Source organism: Thermomyces dupontii (genome assembly GCF_041956625.1).
Source record: "Thermomyces dupontii strain NRRL 2155 unplaced genomic scaffold VTN31scaffold_7, whole genome shotgun sequence".
NCBI lineage: Eukaryota > Fungi > Ascomycota > Eurotiomycetes > Eurotiales > Trichocomaceae > Thermomyces > Thermomyces dupontii.
In genome coordinates this window covers 594,433-613,851 of record NW_027192313.1, presented here as the reverse complement: position 1 = coordinate 613,851, position 19,419 = coordinate 594,433, and the positions used below count along the sequence as shown (strand labels likewise).

At 51.8% G+C, this 19,419-nt stretch overlaps 7 protein-coding genes across 7 annotated transcripts; 3 read left to right on the top strand and 4 right to left on the bottom strand.

Moving 5' to 3' along the window:
* Window positions 1-58: 58 nt before the first annotated feature.
* On the top strand, window positions 59-523 carry VTN31DRAFT_6561 (uncharacterized protein; the record flags this gene model as incomplete). The annotated part of the gene is made up of 1 exon (XM_069407185.1): window positions 59-523. One exon carries the CDS (start codon window positions 59-61, stop codon window positions 521-523), a length of 465 nt encoding a protein of 154 aa, XP_069258736.1.
* An 84-nt stretch (window positions 524-607) lies between these two features.
* On the bottom strand, window positions 608-3,624 carry VTN31DRAFT_6560 (uncharacterized protein; the record flags this gene model as incomplete). The annotated part of the gene is made up of 4 exons (XM_069407184.1): window positions 608-3,216; window positions 3,279-3,365; window positions 3,423-3,519; window positions 3,592-3,624. The coding sequence occupies 4 exons, from the start codon at window positions 3,622-3,624 to the stop codon at window positions 608-610; spliced, it is 2,826 nt and encodes a 941-aa protein (XP_069258735.1).
* A 534-nt stretch (window positions 3,625-4,158) lies between these two features.
* Window positions 4,159-5,639, bottom strand: VTN31DRAFT_6559 (uncharacterized protein; the record flags this gene model as incomplete). The annotated part of the gene is made up of 5 exons (XM_069407182.1): window positions 4,159-4,340; window positions 4,416-4,578; window positions 4,633-4,940; window positions 5,005-5,330; window positions 5,392-5,639. The coding sequence occupies 5 exons, from the start codon at window positions 5,637-5,639 to the stop codon at window positions 4,159-4,161; spliced, it is 1,227 nt and encodes a 408-aa protein (XP_069258734.1).
* Window positions 5,640-8,315: 2,676 nt separating this feature from the next.
* Window positions 8,316-8,750, top strand: VTN31DRAFT_6558 (uncharacterized protein; the record flags this gene model as incomplete). Its single annotated transcript, XM_069407181.1, has 4 exons — window positions 8,316-8,360; window positions 8,423-8,446; window positions 8,508-8,617; window positions 8,726-8,750. 4 exons carry the CDS (start codon window positions 8,316-8,318, stop codon window positions 8,748-8,750), a joined length of 204 nt encoding a protein of 67 aa, XP_069258733.1.
* A 3,312-nt stretch (window positions 8,751-12,062) lies between these two features.
* On the bottom strand, window positions 12,063-13,604 carry VTN31DRAFT_6557 (uncharacterized protein; the record flags this gene model as incomplete). Its single annotated transcript, XM_069407180.1, has 3 exons — window positions 12,063-13,365; window positions 13,420-13,499; window positions 13,554-13,604. 3 exons carry the CDS (start codon window positions 13,602-13,604, stop codon window positions 12,063-12,065), a joined length of 1,434 nt encoding a protein of 477 aa, XP_069258732.1.
* Window positions 13,605-14,121: 517 nt separating this feature from the next.
* Window positions 14,122-16,159, top strand: VTN31DRAFT_6556 (uncharacterized protein; the record flags this gene model as incomplete). The annotated part of the gene is made up of 8 exons (XM_069407179.1): window positions 14,122-14,205; window positions 14,267-14,338; window positions 14,392-14,524; window positions 14,578-14,682; window positions 14,741-15,332; window positions 15,381-15,396; window positions 15,452-15,569; window positions 15,633-16,159. 8 exons carry the CDS (start codon window positions 14,122-14,124, stop codon window positions 16,157-16,159), a joined length of 1,647 nt encoding a protein of 548 aa, XP_069258731.1.
* Window positions 16,160-16,970: 811 nt separating this feature from the next.
* Window positions 16,971-18,366, bottom strand: VTN31DRAFT_6555 (uncharacterized protein; the record flags this gene model as incomplete). Its single annotated transcript, XM_069407178.1, has 3 exons — window positions 16,971-17,675; window positions 17,760-17,948; window positions 18,310-18,366. The coding sequence occupies 3 exons, from the start codon at window positions 18,364-18,366 to the stop codon at window positions 16,971-16,973; spliced, it is 951 nt and encodes a 316-aa protein (XP_069258730.1).
* Window positions 18,367-19,419: the final 1,053 nt, after the last annotated feature.

Sequence of the window (19,419 nt, the reverse complement as noted above, 5' to 3'; positions counted from 1 at the left end):
CAAAAAACGATTTCAAATCCACAGAAGAAAAGAAAGAGAAAAGAAAGAGAAAAAAAAAATGCCATCCCAACCCGAAAGCCCAAATCCAAATTCACAGCAACAGCAAGAACAACCCCAAACTCCAAGTCCCACCACCACCTCCAGCACCACCTTCGTCAGGGCCCCCACCACCACCACCAATATCAGAAACAACAGAGACGAAGATAAAGAGAAACGCACGGCCGAAGCCCTCGCCGCCTTCACCGCGAGCCTGCATAGTATCGGCACGAACCTCTCCGCGCCCCTGAGGACGCGCGCCGCGGACATCCACGCCAACGCGCAGGCGCTCGCGCAGCAGGAGGAGCGACTCGCGCGGGCGACGGCGGACCTTGCGCGGCAGAATGATCAGTGGCAGCGGCAATTCGTCGATGAGACGACCAAAGGGTTGAAGGAGATTGGGGATCTGCAGAATTGGGCGGAGATGATTGAGAGGGATTTGCTGGTTGTGGAGGAGACGATTCGGTTGGGGGAGGGCAAGGGGTGATCGTTCATTTTCGGGATGTGAATGTACGGAGAAAGAAAGAAATGGAGATTTGTACATATGTCCAGGGTAGTTATTTCGGTGATGTTAGGTTAGGTTGATTGTAGTTTCGTTGCATTTATTTTCGTCCCATTCGTCCAATGTCATGAGGTGGCGCATTGTAGGTCGCCCGTGTGGACAGTTCCACGGTTTGTCGATCGTGCCCATGTGTCGGACAATGCGCTCCATTTGTGTCGTGGTGAGTGTTTTGCCGATCATGGTGCTGGAGCGGCAGGCGCGCATGGCGAAGAGGCGGCGAACTTTGCTCGGGCGTGGGATGAAATCGCTCGTCGCACTGGGTGGGCTTTCTCCGAGCATCGCGATCAGCTCTTCTAGATCCCGCGTGTCAAAGACCACCTCCCGGCTCACCGGTAGGGCGGTCAGCTTGCACCGTCGCCCGATCGGCTCTTCCCCGCTGTTGTCCACCGAGATCCGGAACCCGTTCTTCTCGAAGATCCGCAGGTTCTCGATCACGATTTCCTCCTCAACGGCCGTGAGTTCTAGCGTCCGCGGCTGCACGAGCCGTTGGTGCTGCAGCTCCGTTTCCGCCTGCAGGCGCTCAAAGTTGTACTTTTCGTCCGAGGCGTGCTGGTCGATGATGAATAGCTCGTCTCCTGAGGAGTCATCTCCAGGTCGCGTTGCTAGAATGAACCCGAGGTTGAATTGCCCCGCGATTCGCATGCGCGAAAAGTCCCCCTTGTTCACGGTCAGCGTGAGCCGTTCCTCCCCGGTCTTACCCTGCAGCTGCTCTCTCTTTCGCGGCCTTTGACGGTATGACTGGAGTCCGGTCTCGATAGCTTGCATCTGTCTTTGTATCCGCGATATCGATCCGTTGAGTTTCGCTGCCAGGTGCGTTGTAGATTCCCGTCGGCCCGTCTGCCCTTTGGTCAGATTTCTGGCCCGGGTCTCCTGGCTCTCGGGCGGAAGTGTTGTTTCCTCGGCCTCCCTGATCAGCTCTTGCACCTTAGCTTCGTCTTGTGCTTTTTTGGCCGCTTCATCGATGTATTCCTCGTGGAATGCTCCCTGCTCCTCAGGGTCTTCTTCATGGGTTTCCTCACATTCCTCTTCCGCTCTCTCCACTTCTTCGTCTTCTACATCTGACTCTTCAGTCGACTCCATAGGCTCCTCCTTTTCACTCTCGCTTTCTCCTTCCGCAGCGTCCGACTGTTCCTCCCGTTGCGATCCTGGAGCGGCAAACGCTCGGAGGCTGAAGGTGCTCCGTCGCGAGGGGGTATGTATACGCCGCTTGGTCTGCCTCTCTTTCGCCGAGCCCGTCGTCTGGAAAGATCTCTTCTTCGAAGAACCTGACCCGACGACCGACGTCACCGTTCGGTCCCCCACAGTGATGGAAACCTCGGCAGGTTGACGCCGGAAACGCATCCTGTCAAACGCATTCTGAATCACGTTGGGCTTCTCGTTTTGCGACGACGCCACGACGGCGGGTATAGGCTCCTCGGGCTCATCAACACTTGGCTGGCTGCTGGAAATTTGCGGCTCGACGGTTCCCGTGGCATGCTCATCCTCCATATCTACATCTTCCTGGGTTGCAGGTGGAACGTCACCATCCTGTGGAACCTCTGAAAACTGCTCAACACTCGACTGGGTCGAATCATGCAGATGATGCGGCTCACTTGAGGGTTCTTCAACTACCGACGTCTGGCTTCCGTCGTCAGTGCTTGCAGATGGCTCACTGCCCGAGTTCGTAGCTTCCTGCACGGTCTTGGAATTCGGACCCTGTTCAGGCAATTTCATATGTTGTTCGATGATGCTCTGCGATCGTGGTCCCGGCAAGGTAGTCTGTGGGACGGTCTGCTCAGCATTCTGGAAAAGATTGTTTAAAGCCTCCTTTAGCGACTCAATCAAAGCGGTCGCATCGTGAAGCAAAATTGTACGTTTGTCCGGCGACACATTAACATCGTACGCATTCGTGTCCATTTGAAAATCAGCAAAAACAAACGGTGACTGCGTCACGTTGAACGATTTGTAGACCTCATTAAAGGCTTTCGCAATCTGTGGCAGGCCGCACGGTCGAGAGTTGACAAAGAACATCTGTCTGTCCGGTGCCTGCCGTCCCTCTCCGACGACCGGCCGTGAGACGTGCCCATTGACCCGAATCTTGTTAAGTTCACGACCGAGCCGACGCCCAGCTGCCGACGGCTCAAACTCGAGCTCCAGCTCGAGCGGGATCAGTGACGACAGCATTTTAGCGCCGTACACATTGGCAATATTTTCCTTTGTCGTCGTGTTCGCCTTGGTTGAGAAGACGATGACATTTTTGGCCTTGCCTACGGTATTGCGCACGTTGAACCGCACACCGGTGCTGATACAGGCGTACGCATGGAGAAGGTTGAGTACTTTTCCGTACTCCCGCTTGATGTTTTTCTCCAGCTCCTTCCGCCGAACAGGAAGCCGGCTAAATAGAGCCCCCACAGTGGCCGTGGTCCCTTTCTGCCCTGCCACCACACTTGTTTTCTTCAGCTTGCCCGAGGTTTCAAAGTCCAACTTGGTCGCCTTGGGGGCCTGGCCCTCCTGCGCCGTTATAATCGAGAAATCTGCAAGCGCGCATAGTGACGACAGAGCTTCGCCACGAAACCCAAACGTTGTCAGGGTCGACAGGTCGTCGTATGTCGCAAGCTTCGAAGTATAGTGCTTGAGCGCTGGAGATAAACCCGTCAGCATCGGCAGCCACAAGCTCCGAATGAAAGCGATTCGGTCATACCGACTGTCTCGTAGTTCTCAGGTGAGATACCGGTCCCATTGTCTTGTACTTCAATTGAATCCAGCCCGTTGTTTTTGAATCGTACCTCTGCATCGCGCCGTGATTAGTCGATATCCGATAAAGTGATCCTCAGTCAGGCTATACCAATGGATGTAGCTCCAGCATCCAGACTGTTCTCGACAAGCTCTTTTACCACGGAGCATAGGTCAACAATGACTTGACCAGACTGGATTTGATGTATCTGTAGGATGATCAGCAGTCAGAGTAGAGATTCAAATACAGTCATCGCCGTTAGATAAAATCGCAAACATACCGAACGAGCCTCGATGGGCTTGATGGTGGCCATTGTCATCCCATCGCGGTGGTTCTGGTTCGAACTGCGCGTGGCTCAACGCGGGTTCTCGCGTCATTTCGTTTCCGCGAATTACCTAAACTACCTACCAGATTGGGAATGAGATTGGCCTAACCTGGAAAGGTAAACTACCTACGCCAATGCAGGAAGCTGTTTCTTGAAGAATCACTACGTCCGTGGTTTCTACCATGGAGGACTAAGTAGGGAATAGAGGCCTTGAGGGTGAATTCATACACTCAAAGGTGTTCCTCTTTCCTGCTAGTACTAGTACTTATGGTATCTATACCTACTATCTAGTACAGCAAGGTTGGAAGTGCCTGGCACCCCTGGGTGCCGATAAGGCACTTGGATTCCTTCATCAGATGCAAGCTCAGACGGCGGATCTGTTCGCTTGACAGGCAATTGACATCCAGGTAGAAACCATGGACGGAGGAACTCACTGACAAGAGACAAGCAGAAAGGAGCAGGATAGCAGGGATTAGTAGATTTGCGCCTTGGAGTCGGGAAGAGACCGTGAAGCGAGAACGATCACCGACTGCCGGTCAGCCAAGGATCTTTTAAGAGATCACGGGCGCTGGGCCTCTCATCTGGATCCCACCGTAGCATTTTCCGGACGAATTTCAGAAACATCTGCTTGTTGTCACCCTCGAGGTACACCTCCGAGTCTTCCAGTGAAGTCTCTGGGATTTCTTCGGATCCGATCCAATGGCCTGGTTTTAGAGGAAATCTATATCAGCTGCAGAAGAGGAAAAAAAAAAAGACTTTCTGGCAATATCAAGAAATACCTGAATCGTCCCAGTACTTCTGACTATTGGGACACTTGCGAAGAAACTCGACTGGTGGAGGGCCGATCATCGCCATCATCTCAGCGAGAAGTTGGCCATCCGAATGCTGGCCGTCAGGACCTCTGCCATCGAAGAGATGGTGGTCCTCGAAGAGATCCCAGATCTTGAATTCTCGATTAGCACCAGTATGCCGAAGAACAGAATGGAGGGAATCTACCATCACTCCGACATTCCAAATGTCGACTTTGGGATTCCAGCGAGATCCAAGAATTACCTCTGGAGCACGATAAATATCCGGCTGGATGAGCCCCTCATGCTCATCGCCCAGGCGCGCCTCTCCAAAGTCCGCAAGCAGGGGCACTCCGTAACCATGCCAACCTATCTTACGGCGGAACGGCCGCGACTGGTAAGTAGTGTGTGTTTCGGTGACCTTTCGAGGGCTTGGATCAGATGCTTCATTTTCATCCCACTCTCGAAAAATCGAATCATCCTTTGTGGAAATCAGGATGTTCTTCGCTTGGAGATCTATACTGGATATTAGAGCCGTGAAGAATTGACAGGTAACTGGTAAACGGAGTTTCCCACTGACCAGTATGTATCACATGCGCTTTCGAATGCAAAAAGTCCAGGGCCTGCAATAGCTGCTGGAGAGCCCCCTTTAAGAGATTCTCCGGAAGGTTGGGGGGATCCAATGTCGCTTGGAAATGCAAAAGGCTGGTCAAGAGGGGTTCATGAACGATGCACTGATGGATTGAACCCCGCGGTCCCTTGAGCTCGAATCTATCAATCATTTTGCGGATAAGATTGCTGCCAGGGTGGCGTGATCTGATTTTCGACAGATGTTCCAACACGCGCACCTCTTGATTCTCCTTGGAACTGCTGATGTAGATCTTCAAGGCGACATATCGGTGCTTTCTTGTCAAGTTAGTTATCTCCCATCAAGTCCCAAGCAGGGTTGGAAGTGGCCTGTAATTACTCTAAGTCGCGACACAACCAGACTGTTGAATTTGCCCCGAAGCCCAATTTGCTGAGAACTTGGTATCTGGAGTTGAAAACTTCGCCCAGTTTGACAGGATAATAGCGCCCCTGGTCATAAGCCGGCATCCGTTCCTCCTCGACCGCTGTTTCCGAGTCCAGCACGGGAAAGTCAGAGTGTTCCTGGATTTTCCTTGGGGGAGACGGTGCTCGCCGAAGGAATCGGCCGAGCAAAGCGAAAGGATTCATCAAATAATTATACATCACGAGGGCATGTAATCTCGTAGAATTGAAGAATAGTACTATTCACATCCAAAACCGTGCTCGGGTCAAACACGATGATAAAGGGTGGTACATGCACTCGGACCAGCTGAGTCACATAGGCAATTACTAAAGAACCTGCGTGGTTTTGCACACTGACGCCCCTGGATTGAGCTGGACAACGGTGCAGCTTTCTCATGCAGGGATCCCGCTGTCGTTTGCGGACATTCCATACAGTGTAGTGTGTGCATCATGGCTCTTCCGTTATCTATAGTAACTATCCGTACCTTTGTAAGGTATGTACCATTGATCGGAGACAAAGGTTTTTTGTGCAAATTGTGGTGTACAAGGTAAGAAACTCGTCAGTACTAACATGCGACTAATTATACATTAGGGCCATCAGCCAGAGTGTCATCTGCTTTCCCCCTTTAACCTAACTTAGTGGACAAGCCATTAATATTTCTTGACATCGGGATGCTGTCAGTTCACGGCGGCAATGATTTGGTATGTGACTGCCAGTTGAAGTTGTCCCCAATGACTTGGGCTGCGCTGACTGGCTCGATCCAATTTGAATGCTTTCGTGATCCTTGTTAAAAACCTGCTGGATAGCTGTCTGCGTCCTGATTAATAGTGTGGTTGGGCTTTCTGGTTCATCAACACCTCCGCCCCGAGGCCTCTTTCCATCCGCATTCCGTGCATGGGACCAACCGAATACTATGTAATGTAATATTGCATGCCTGCAGCTTTTTGAGGTCCGCCCCTTTCACATGTAATCAATGCCAACTACTCCGTACTCGTACTAGGGCTCTATATAGCTAGTATAGGCCTGCGGAGTACTCCGTAGGGAGGACTCGTTTGTAGAATAAACTCGGGTACGGAGTAGATGCGAAAGGATTCCTTCGTTTACATAAGTTCCCCCGGACGAGCATGGAGGAAGTAGGAACCACGGAAGAAAGGTACCAATGAGTCAGTCATGACTGAACAGCTCATACATGAGTGCCTGGAGAAGTTCTTGTGATTTCTCGTCTAGAGTGATGAATTTACAATTGAGGGACTCCGTCTCTTTAACATTCCAAGGCCGGCATTTCCAAATCACGTTTCATTCTTTCCATCTTCACCGCTTCTCATGCTTTGGAAGAAGCAAACGCTACTATTTAGCCCACTAGCTACTCCGCACGGAGTATTACTCCGTACTGTCCGATGGTCCGATGATTCAAGAATGAAAGACCCTACTTTCGATGTATCAAATAACTCGCACCACTTCAATATAACTTACATACTTATCTGACTCTTGGAGACACTTTCCCTGACTCTTGGGAGTGCGTCAGAAGCTTTCGGCTAGCTTAGGTTATGCGCCCGGTTGTCCGACTACGAGGACAAAGCTTACCCGCCTGAGCACTGCCACTTGATGAAGTTCACTTCCCCTGCCCACAAGATTGTTAACACACCCGCGGATTACGAGTCAATTAGTCGAGCTACGGAGTATTTACTCCGTACGCAAGGACAATAGTCGTGCTGAGCTCCAGGGTTGACAGTTTTCCGAACACACCCTGGACTAACTTGCGAAGAAAATGCGGGTGTCCTCAGTACTTACCTTACGAGTAGTTAGTGGGCATTCCAACTAGGTTGCCAATGCAGGTGTCAGGGTTCTCCGTTTCGAAGGCTGGAGCATCGAACGAAGAGAGAAGTACCTAGTAGGGCCGAAGGAGCGAGGCAAGTTCGTCTGCAGGAACAGGCCGAGCCGCCCTGGATATAAGTTTGCTACCCGGATGAACGTACTCGTACTCGTTCTTGCACAACTACTCCGTACTCCGGACGAGTACTTACTACTGGGCTGACTGAGTAGTGGGTACAAGGATGTTTTAGCTTCCCGGCTCTCGGCTAGGGCGGTTGGGCTTGGATCGAACCCAAACGATCAACCTGTCCAGATTGCTAGTATAGCTCCAGGAGTCCAAAGTCGAGGTGACGGGCGGTCAGCCGATCCTGGCAAGTTGCAACTTGCATCGATACACGTGTAGTGTACGGACTACGGAGTAACCTATGTGGCAGGTTTGATAACTACTATTAGTACCTCTAGCCCTGACGGCGAAGTTATACAGTAATAGTTAACTTCACCTTGCACCACATTGAGAACGAGATGTTACAAATCCGTAACTTACGAGGAGCCTTCACTGAGGGGTAGGGGGTGTTAAATTTCCTGCAAGAAAATCTTGTTGCACGGAAATTTCGGAAATTTCATGAAATTTCATTTTGCGGAAATTTAAGTTTAACACCCCCTACCGTCACTACTGTAGCGTTCGACCAATCAATATTTTAGCAAATTAAGCCATCCAATAGAAAGAGAGCATTGAGAAGGATCACAGGCCAATCAAAACGCCAGAAATACTCGTAGTTATCGAAGTAACCTTTATTTTCCCTTCAGGCTTCAACACCAACAGGCTTCAATGGACAGAGCGCATAGGTACGGGGTCCGAAGCACAGTAACACACCGAATCTTGTACTCTGCAGTTGAGCAATAGTAGACGATTGACGACGGGGAGATTTACTTTGCAAACGACTTGCTGTATTCCGTACGGAGTACTCCGTGCAAAATCTTCATTACTGCTTACCTAGTACCGACGAGTATGTACCGGATTCTCATTCATAGGGTTCATTTTGAACGCCATGATCAATCTGAACGATCAAGCTGAGCGTATTGACAGGGATGAGGTGCTCATGTTATCCAACGGGGCCAAATGGATGCTGGGCTAACTCTCAAGCACGAATTCCAGTACATATTCCGTACTCATGGAAAGGTAAAACCAAATACCCCGTACGGAGTGCGGACCTGAACACTCAACACATCGAATTTCATAGGATCTCGTCTCAGTTCCGACCTCCGACCGCAATGTTTCCGAGATCTCCGTGCTAACCGTATGGAGTACTTACGTACTCCGTCCTACATACATGACATTTCATGTTGATAGGTAAGCCTCACAATGAATCCCGGAATCCAAGCGTTCAATCTGTTCCTATTTGCTGGTCCCGTCTTCATGCACGTGGCGGCTCCTGATATATTGGTCATACTCATCCAGAACCTGTATCGAGATCACATCCTGAGGATCAGTTGGATCCTTGTGTGATTTGTGCGCCCTAGCACCCCTTGACAAAGAAGAACTCGGCATGAGCAAATGGAAATCAGCATTTTCAAGCGGGTTAACGTACTTGATCCTAAGTTTCTTGACATTGGGATCCTTTACGGATATTGGACGTCCGTCAGCCTCGTCTTTTGGCAAGTTTCTAGACAGCCCAAATCAACAAGGAGGACAGTTCTTACCGAGAGTATCTCTTGATTTGCGACTTTGTCAATGCTTGCTACCCACCGATCCCCGTTTGCATTCCACTGCCTGACGTGGTCCAATGTCACTTTGCCGACGATAACGTAGAGTTGCTCAATGATGGATGACATGTTGATCGGAATGAACGTCGACGGACTGCAGACGCGCCAGATTGTACCCGTTCCAGAGACTGAGCTGACATACACAGGTGGAAGACTGATGGTGGGATGGATGGATGGATGGAGGAACTGTCTGCATGCCATTGCGAGAACTATCCGTCCTTTTAAGTACGGCTTACAGCACTTGGCCTAGTAGGTAGGGCAGTTCCTAATATGAGGGTGCATCAAAGCAATGATGGGCTCTTTTGATCAGATAGTCAATGATCGACTCGCCGGTAGGTAAGTTGTTATCCAGGTCGGTAAAGCTGAAAGACTAGATATCCGAGCGTCTAACTCTGGAGAGCGAGAGTTATTGGTTCCAGCATGGTTTAGATGATGCCCGTGAATCCGGATTCGTGGGATCTTTACGAGGATTGCTGCAGAGGAGCTTCCTACATGTCGAGGATATCGCTGATGCTAAGGGTCGGAGGCTCGGAAGCCTTCTTTAACTGGCTAGCACTGACTGCGCTTGCGTTTCTATAAAGTCCAGCAGATACCCCTATGGTTCGAATGCTTCCGTTCTGCGTACACGATGTGGTGTAAGGTTCTGGTCATCCACTCCATCCACCTCACGCGGATGACAAGGAGAATCGACCGACCGACAAGCACCCATAGTAGCCGCAACACGAGGCGAGGCAATCAGGCAGGGAAAAAGGAAAGGACGACGGGAGTGGAAAACCTCCGCAAAAGCGCAACGCAAAGAAGTTGATGCAAGTTCATCCCGGGATGAGGCTGACGAGACAACCAACACAGGCGATTGGAAGACGAATCACTATCGTACTTGACGGACGCAGTTCTTACACTACCTCTGAGGCTGAATCTACCACTGTCCGGTGTTGCCATTCATGCATAACCTCACACTCGGAGCCATTGGAATGAACGTCAGGTAAGTTAGTAAGGTGCGTGATGCATGCAATAATGCGTGTCAAAACTGCCTTTAGCCGATCAGCCGCCTCGTTCGGAATCCCGCAGAATGACCTGGTATGGAATACTTAGGTACCTAGTATTATTCCCAAAATGGCAAGAAAGAACCGGACCAGGGATAGGTAGCCAGTCCGCTATCAATCAATCATCCTTGCGGATATGCGGGGGACTCTCCGGCTCTTCTGACGTAGGGTGAGTTGCAACTTGGCGGCCCGTGGGCGGGACAGGCATCAAGCCGAGAAAGCACTCGTCCTGATTGAGTCCACGTCTGCGCATTTCGGCTCGGGGCGAGACTGCATACAGCTACTTGTGTGACGAAAAGGCTTCCTCTAAACGTGAGCATGGCAAAAGCTCTTTGCAAGTGGATGAATGAAGAGTTGTACAGGCATCCTCGATTTCATACCTTGTCAGCCGTAAGACACTACTAGTAAGTACCTGATGCAGTCCGTACATAGACGGGCAAGGATTCCAAGCACAGCCAGAGTCGTCCATTCGACTTGCGGGCAAGGACGGCAACTCTCGAGGTACAAAGACCTGTAGACAATGCGGCATTTCCGTGCACATGGACCTTTCAAGTGTTTCTTCTGCCTTGCAGACTGTATTCATTTGATCAAGTACCTGTGCTGCTTGACGCGCCAACATGGTGACTGCTACACCGGGCAAGCAGCTTCGCTGGAAGTGGCAGTTTCTTGTCTAATATTCCTGTCCTTCGATTGGCAGGGCTCGAGATCCTTGTCGAGATTTGTTTCCTGGCCATTACCTATACCGAAGATTGTCTAGATGGCTAGAGGCAAGTAATCAAGAAATATGAGAAGCTCTGCTATATCCCCCCGATTGCGTATCTGATGCCTGCTTTGATGCTTCTCGAAGGATTTGAAGCCCTCCTTCCCGCTCACACAATCAGCATTGAGGATAATATTCGGCGCTGAAACACCGAGCTGCACTATAGCTCACAGGTCATGACATGAATAGCAAGTCTTGCTGGCTGGACGGCAGATGGCGGGCGAGGCTTGTGTTGTCGTTGAAAAGGTCTGCACTGTCGACGTTGCCAACAATCAAGGCCAGCTGCCCGCGCTTTCACTGCTTCAGTGCCCACTTTACGAGTTCTTTCACGTATGCTTTCTCGTCGTTGATCTCGTCAATATCCAGCGAGTGGCCGATGTATCTGTAGGCATTTTTGAAAGCTGGCAGTGTCTACAGCCGGAACCCTAAAAAAAGGAGCAATCAGGGCCAGCTGCAAGAAGCTGCTCCAGAAGCGACTCTCGACCGACAAAGTTTCTGTGAGGCTTCTGCTGCAATCCTCCGACTTAGGTCTTTGTGCATGCTTCCGTCACGAATGGGCACGTTCTCATGAGGACATATCCGAGCGGTCACTATTCCAGCTAATTCTGCATTACTCTTCTGTACAAAATCTCCTGATTGTTGATTTTATTGCCTTTCCGAGGCGTTCAGCAGAAAAGGCTGAACCAGATTGGGTATTCGAAGCTGACTTCTACATTGGCTTCGGTTTGAACGCCTCCCCTGGCGGACTCTTGGTATGCTTATGCACCCATTGACCGTCATACGCAGTCTTCCGAGCATAATCGCAATGATACTGTGCGATTCAGTCAGCAAAAAGAGCTATCACGTAAGAAAAGGCAACATCACCTTCGGTCATTGTTTTTCCAATTACTACGTGTAGTAACTACCAGGTACCTAGGTAGGTAGGTACTGGGCTCTGTCGCTCGCTGCTCCGAGAGAGACATTTTCATCTCGGACCAGTAGCATCAGCCGTAAAGGCACCGTCCATTGGCAAAATGGTTATTGACTGAGTTTTGTCTGATGTTTTTGTCCCCAAACATGCACTCGATGAGTAGGAGTAGTAGTTGGCAGAGAAGTGCATTCTAAGAGTGCGCAAGGCATGCCACATACAGGATCAACATTCACATGACAAATGGGAATCATAAGCATATCGGAGAGATAAGATCCTAGCTATGTACAACAACGCCCCAACGCCATACACGACACGAAATTCAGAAATCAAACCGATCAGGCATCAACACCGGGGCAATCAACGTCCACAAGTAAATCGCATAGCAGGTCCATGCACTGATGATCTTCACCCAGCTCGCCCAGTACGTCCGGCCGACGTCAGCGAAATCCCCCTGGGTCTCCGGGTCCAGGTTCTGGGTCAGCAGCGTGGCCACCCAGGTGGTCGCTAGGAAGAAGATCACATGGAACAGGGAGTAGTTGTATTGGGTAGAGCCTCGCTCGTCGTCCTTTGAAGTGCTTTCGTCCTCCTCGTCGTCGCTCTCATCTAAGGCACTCGCGGGAAGACTACCGCTTTCAACGGCGGCGCGGAGAGCCTCCGCGCGCATCTGTCGCCGCGACGTGGGCTGCTGAGTGACTAGTCCGTGGTCGTTCTCTTCCGTGCCCAGCGGAGAATATTTGTGGCCGCCCTTCGAACCGAGCGCTATTCCTTGCGTGGCGGCCCGGGTGGTGGTGTACGCGATCGTGGCCATGGTGGCAATGGCACCCAGAACAACGGTCGCGGTTCTTGTGCCCCGGGCGCGGGCGAGAGGATTGCAGTTGCGATCATCCGGCTCCATCGCGACCGCAGACATGGTCAGATAGGTACAGTAAGCGGTGACCATGGCGGCCTGGGCAAGGCCCGCGCGAGGATTGTACTCTTGGACCGCAGGCTGCACGGACACGAAGGAGACGACGAGGAATAAGAGCAGATTGATGGTAATCGCGGCCTGATTCATGGAACATCCCTTGCCCGCGAAGAAAACATACATCAAAACGGTCATGGCGATGGACGCGATGTACATGCCGAGCGTTGAGCCGATCAACAATCCCCGCCACAGACGGGAATCATTCGTTTCAATCTTATCCAAGCACAACTCCGCCCACGAGTGCGCAAGATCCACCAGCAGGATCAAACCGAGAAGAAGGAATAGCATGGCTGCGATGAAGGCAATGTAATGGCCGTATATGAGGAAAAACCCCTCGGGAATAAAGAAGGACATGACCACAAACCCGATCCAGAAAAGGACCTTGGGTCCCCAGTAGCCATTTTGTAAGGATGCTCTGCTGTCCTTAGACGACTTGACACCGAGAAGGAGGAGCGAAAGGATCAGATGGAACAAGCCGAGGCCGAAGTTGATCCGGTGCACCGCGACCCAACCATAGCACTCTTTCCCATCACAGCGGATTTGCATGTAATCGAGGGTCATGTGTTGCAATTTCTCCAGCGCCCAAGGCGTCAACATTAACCAGGAAGCGATCGAGTTGATGAGCAGAATGAAAGCGTAGGCAATCCTTGTTGCCATGCTATATACAGTCTGTCAACATTGTACCTCTCCGCACGCTAGGGACACTACGTACCTGCTCCGAAACTTTCCACAAGCGGTGCAGACGGCCGAGCATGTTGCAGCACCGCAGCACGAAGCCACCACAGAGAAGACCTGATCATCTTAGCTTGGTTCCCAGGATACAGCGGGATGCGGGAAGTGACGTACCGTGCTGACGCTGGGCAGCGCCATTAGAGGAAGGGATAGAAGGGCGCCCATGATGAGCTAACGCCGATGGTAAGTCGAAACAGATGCCAAATATGCGTGGTCTACTCGACCATTATCGACGAGCTCGACATCAATGAACGCTGCATGGAGTCTCCTCCAGGATATCCGCTCCCGGAGAATGACGCCACAGCCGCAATTCCAAGGTCACATGATAACTATTCCCTTCTTACATAATCTTAACGGGGAATCAACCGGTCACGTGATCATATCTGATCCGAGACGGGCCCTGACTCCCTGAGATCACTGGGGCATTGGCGGATGTGCAAACAAGAAAGGTTACTTTGTCGCTCGTTGTATTTCATCACCTGCCAGGACATTTCCGACTGTAGCATTCAGTCATTATTCGTTGCAGACCGACCAGCGGCCGTGGGACTGCACGCGATCGGCATCCCAGCCGAAGGTGATATCGGATCCGACTCAATTGTCCCGAAGACGATTGAGAGAACACAAAGGCGGCTCACGGCCCCGATGACCTTCTGAAACTCAGAGTGCAGATCGCCTTTTCGGCATGAGAATGATCGTGTCGTTACAGACCCAGCGATGGATCTCGGTCGTGGCCGGGACAATGATCGCGGTCGCCAGCGGAACATGTGTCGGTTCTCCAGCGGCCCGTTGCCAGTATATCGAGAGCTGACTGTGACGGGGGGAGACAGTACGCTTATTCCGCATGGGCGCCGCAGTTTGCGGAGCGATTGAGCTTTTCGTCGAAAGAAATCAATCTGATTGTATGTTCCGACTCGTCATGAGATTGGCTGAGCAACTCACGGAGGATGTTAAGGGCGCGGCCGGTAATATTGGTCTCTACGCAGCTGGAGTCCCTGTGGGACTCTTGACAGATACCAAGGGACCGCGTATCTCAATGTTGCTTGGAGCAGCGTTGATGGGCCTGGGCTATTTTCCGATCTATCTCGGTATGCTGAGGAGATTCCGGCTTGTGGGAACCCCTGCTGATGGTATGGGACAGCTTATGTCGGCGGAAAAGGGAGTGTGGGCTTTGTGACGATTCTCGTGGCCTATTGCCTCACGGGGTTAGGGAGCTCAGCTGCCTTTTCGGCAGCCATCAAGGCTGGTCAGTTCTATGTTCTTCGATGCAACCAGGGTCCTCCCTCCAGCTGACCGGCTCGAAGCGGCGAGCAATTTTCCCGACACCCGTGGCACTGCGACGGCCTTTCCCATGGCCGGATTCGGGCTGAGCGCCTTCTTCTTTTCGTCCATGGCGTCGATCGCGTTCCGAGGCAACACTGCCGGATTTCTTTTGACCTTGTGCCTGGGAACATCCGTCATGGTCCTATTCGCCTCTTTTTTCCTTCGCATCATTCCTCCAACTCCGTCTTATACGGCGGTACTGCAACGTGAGGTGGGCAGCTCCGGGTTACCCGTGCATGGATATGGGCAGGCAGAGCCAGGTACGCAAATCACCGATCTGAGAGAACACCCCTACACGAGCGGCGGGTCTTACACTGCCACAACTACCGCCGGTGCCGTCGAACCTCGTTCGGGCGATGTTGACGAGACGTCGTCGCTGGTTTCCAAAGACCTCGGGCCGCGGGTTTCGGAGGAGAGGGTTTCAATCGAGTTGACACAAGAACCAGTGATGGAAGGGGAAATTGGCTCACATTGTCCAGATATCCGAGGGTTGGCATTGATCAAATCTGTCGATTTTTGGTACCTATTCTTGTTGATGGGGTTGCTGTCGGGGATTGGATTGATGACCATCAAGTAAGTGATGTTTGAACATTGATGCAGGAGAGATGCTGACTGGACTAGTAACATTGGAAATACCGTAAGTAGTCGTCTCCTCTGGCGTTGTCAGAACTCTGATCAATTTGTGGGGATAGACAAAAGCGCTGTGGAAATACTACGATGACAGTGTGAGCAGCACATTTGTCCTCGATCAGCAAGTCATGCATGTGTCGATGCTCTCCGTCTGCAGCTTTCTGGGGCGTATATCGAGCGGTACACCTAACCCCATCCAACCATTGACATTCAAAACGAGCAGACGTCCTGACTGAGATCTAGGCATCGGCTCCGACATCCTTGTTCACAAACTCTCCATGTCCCGATTCTGGTGCGTGCTGCTCTCCGCGGTCGTCTTCACTGTGACGCAGCTCGCAGCCACAGCGATCTCGAACCCTAACCATCTCTTCGTGGTCTCGTCCATGACGGGCCTCGCTTACGGGTTCCTCTTCGGCTGCTACCCGTCCGTGGTCGCCCACACGTTCGGCATCAGCGGCATATCGCAGAACTGGGGCGCCATGACTTTATCCCCCGTCATCAGCGGGAATATCTTCAACCTGATCTACGGCGCCATCTATGACCAGCATTCCGCCGTCGTCGGTGGCGAGCCTGGGTCTGATGACGGCGATCATCGCGACTGCCGCGAAGGGCTTGGCTGCTACCGCGATGCGTTCTGGATGACGTTCTTCGCGGGGGTGGCGGGCATCGTGGTGTGTTGGGCGTGTCTGTGGCGGGAGAGGAAGAATGCCCATTATGATCCTTCGAGGGTGCGAAGGAAGTCGGAGGAGCTGCGGGAGCGGCTCGCTTGATACTGATCATTCTTTCTCTTTGCTGGTTCATCTTGTGGTGCGGTTTCAGTTATCCCCTGATCGATGAAGTCCCGTGTACATAAGATCCGAGATATCATGTAGATACAGCGCGTTCCCTACCTTGGACATCCTAGAGTTTTCTGATCTATACCCATCCACTTCTTCATCTCCAAACGTTAAACCTATTGATGAATACTTTATAATATTCCATCTGGTCTGCTCACTCTCTCGCGATACATTACACCACACCTGCAGCAATACAATACACAATATATTTGATACACACATCCATCGAAAACGCAATCACAGCGAGTCTGAGAACTGAAGACAGTTCGTCACAACAGTAACACATTCCAATCTCCTCCATTTTAGTCTTTTCCTTTGTTTATTTTTTTTGTCCCTTTGTATTTTCTCCTTTTTTTCAATCGCCCTTCTCCATCACTGAAATGAAAAAAAAAAAAAAAAAAAAAAAAAAAAAAAAAACAAGATGGAACAGAAAACAAGCAACCCTCATTGCCTGAACCCAAAAATCCCTCTCCCGTTTTCTATAGAGTACTTTGTTCCTGAAAGACCAAATCTCGTCAAGACATTCCGGTAAAACAACGCGCACACAACAGGCAAATAAATAAGAACGTGTAAGCCCGGCCCAGAGCACAAAAATCAGCAGACTAGAAAAAAAAATAGGTTTGGGAGGAACAGAATGGGAGAGAGAAGTAGATTAATATTATTCCAAAATAAGTGTAATCCTCCGGGACACGGAGAACAGGGTTTTCGGGCACATGCTCTGCAGGGAATCGACAAGACACACAACTCATGTTGTCTTTGGCGACTGCGCAGGGGAATCCGCCTGGTAGTCCACCACATCAGACAGACGAATCTTCTTCGTCGCGGGTTCCCCGTTGCCGTTGGGCGCTGAAATGGACCCTGAGCGCTCTCCGAGCTGTTGCTCCAGCTCGCTGACGCGCCGCTTGAGGTCATCCACCATCCGGAGCGCTTCCTCCAATTCCCGGCGCGCGCGGGCCTCAGACTCGCGCGCAATCATCTCTGCTCGACGGGCCGCCGCGTCGCTCTGCTCGAGTTCAGACACCCGGCCACGGAAGAGTCCGTTGATGAGTTCGAGCTCAGAGACCCGCGTCTTCAGAGACGTGTTGACTGCCAGCAGACCCTCGTAAGTCTGTGGAACCTCCATGTTCCGATCGACGGCGGATGCGGACGATTCGCCGGGAGAAGGTTGTCGAAGCTGCAGGGTTGGGAGCGAACTGTTCGGGTTGAACGATTGATCCCCCACGCTGACGCTGTCAAACACGTGCTGCGGGGCGATATTCGAGTTTTGTTGTTGTAGGGGCGCCAGACCCGGAGTATCCGTGCGCGAAATCGGCGAATTTGACCGGTCCGATTGCCCCGGAGACATCCTACGGGATGCCCGGCGATATCCTTGCGGACCAACTGGTGGGGTGCCCGCATCGGATCGCGTCGTTGATATTCTATTGGGGTCAAGGGTCCCCCCTGATTGTGACTAGATGCCGGTCAGTTGCTGTCTGCACGGTGATGAATCTGGCGGCAAGCAGGAAGAAGCTTCCGTCTCTCGAAGCTGACTTACCTTGCGTTTCGTGCCCTGTCCGGCTGTCTTGACGCGATTGCGGCTCTTGATCACATCCGTCTTCAAGCTGATCGGGCGTGGACGACCGTGCAGCTTGAGAAAGAGGCCACATGCGTTGCAGAGCACGGAGCCCAGCTCATCGCGCCGCCACAACGGGGTGGTGGATGTGCCGCAATTCTGGCAAACGGGCTGCAATTGGGGGCGCTTCTGATCAGTCAAGGTCGACGCCATGGTCGGGAAAGCGTAGACATTGAAGAGAAGTACAAGGATCAACAAGTGCGGAAGGGAGTGAGCACCGCTGGGGCTGGGAAACAGATAGTCGAGAGCGATATGGGGAGTGAATGATAAGATCGGGGAGCGATGGGAATTGGGGTGCGATAAGAAGGGATTTTCTGCCAGCGAAAGGCGCAGTCTTGGCGCCAAGCCTGATCGAGTGCTGATAGCGGAATCCGGAAAATCCTTGATTCCGAGATTGGGCAACTTCCTGATAACGGCCCTGGCATATCGCGTCGACAAATTGCAGGGAAGAAAGAAATCTCTCAATACTCACCGGTGTATTGCCTTGGCCGCCCGTCGTGGCAGCCGGCGATGACGTGGCGTAGGACATGGCCAAACTGCGGGCTATTGTTAGAACATATCTTTCGCTGTGGTAGACGGCGTCCGATGAGCAAAGCGACCCCGATTTCGACTTCTTGAGGCATTGATCTAGTGCTCGATCCGGATGCTCTACCCATGGCGAGATGAGACGAATTGTCCCATCATCGCCGCAATCCGGTGCATGTTGAATGGAGACCACGCTCACGTACCTCGATTGAGACGCCGGAGCAGACGCTACGGACGCTAAGGTCGACAACGCTGGCACGTCGAGCGACGTGGGCGGAGGAAGAATCGTGGGAGGTGGTGTAGAGTTGCCCGACGATGGAAGAGACCTGGCCAATTCGGACGGGGGTAGCAGATGCGGGATCCGCTGTCCGAGATCGAAGGAGTGGTCGGACGGGTGTTTCGATGATGGGAGGGAGCGGAGAGATGGTTCAATGGGCGAAGGACGAAAGAATGAATGAGCCACGGTGGAAGCCGTAACGACGTAGCTCGAGACCCGGGGGATCTCGAACGTACACAGAGGTTGGACGAAAGAATGTCAGGGTCGCAGTATTGGTAGAGCCAGGTTGTTGTTCTTGCACGAACGACGTCCAGACCTATTCTGCGCGAGAAAAACGATGGCGTGGATTAAGATTAATGATTAATGACTATCAGACGAATTGGTCGTGATTCTCGGGCGATCGTAAATGAGAGACTGAAGCGGCAAAACGGCAGCACAGAGAGCGACTAACTGCGGCCAGAGCAAGGCAAAGAAAGAGCGACAGAACTGAAAACGAATGGCCAAATAGAAGAAGCTCACGATGGAGAGAAGATGCAGGAAATCAGAGGAAAGACGCGCAACAGAGCCGGTGCATGCTTGGCCTGGCAGGTCCACGATCCGACAAGGGACAGTGTTTAAAAATGAGCGACGCTATGCAGCACTAACAGCGGTGGATACGGGGTTGAGCTATCTATAATTAGGTTTGGTTATCTATCGGCACATTTTGGCTTCTACTTTTCATTTCCTGATTCCTCTGCATAGACGAGTAACACGACAAACTCTCCCAGGCCCCGGAGAATG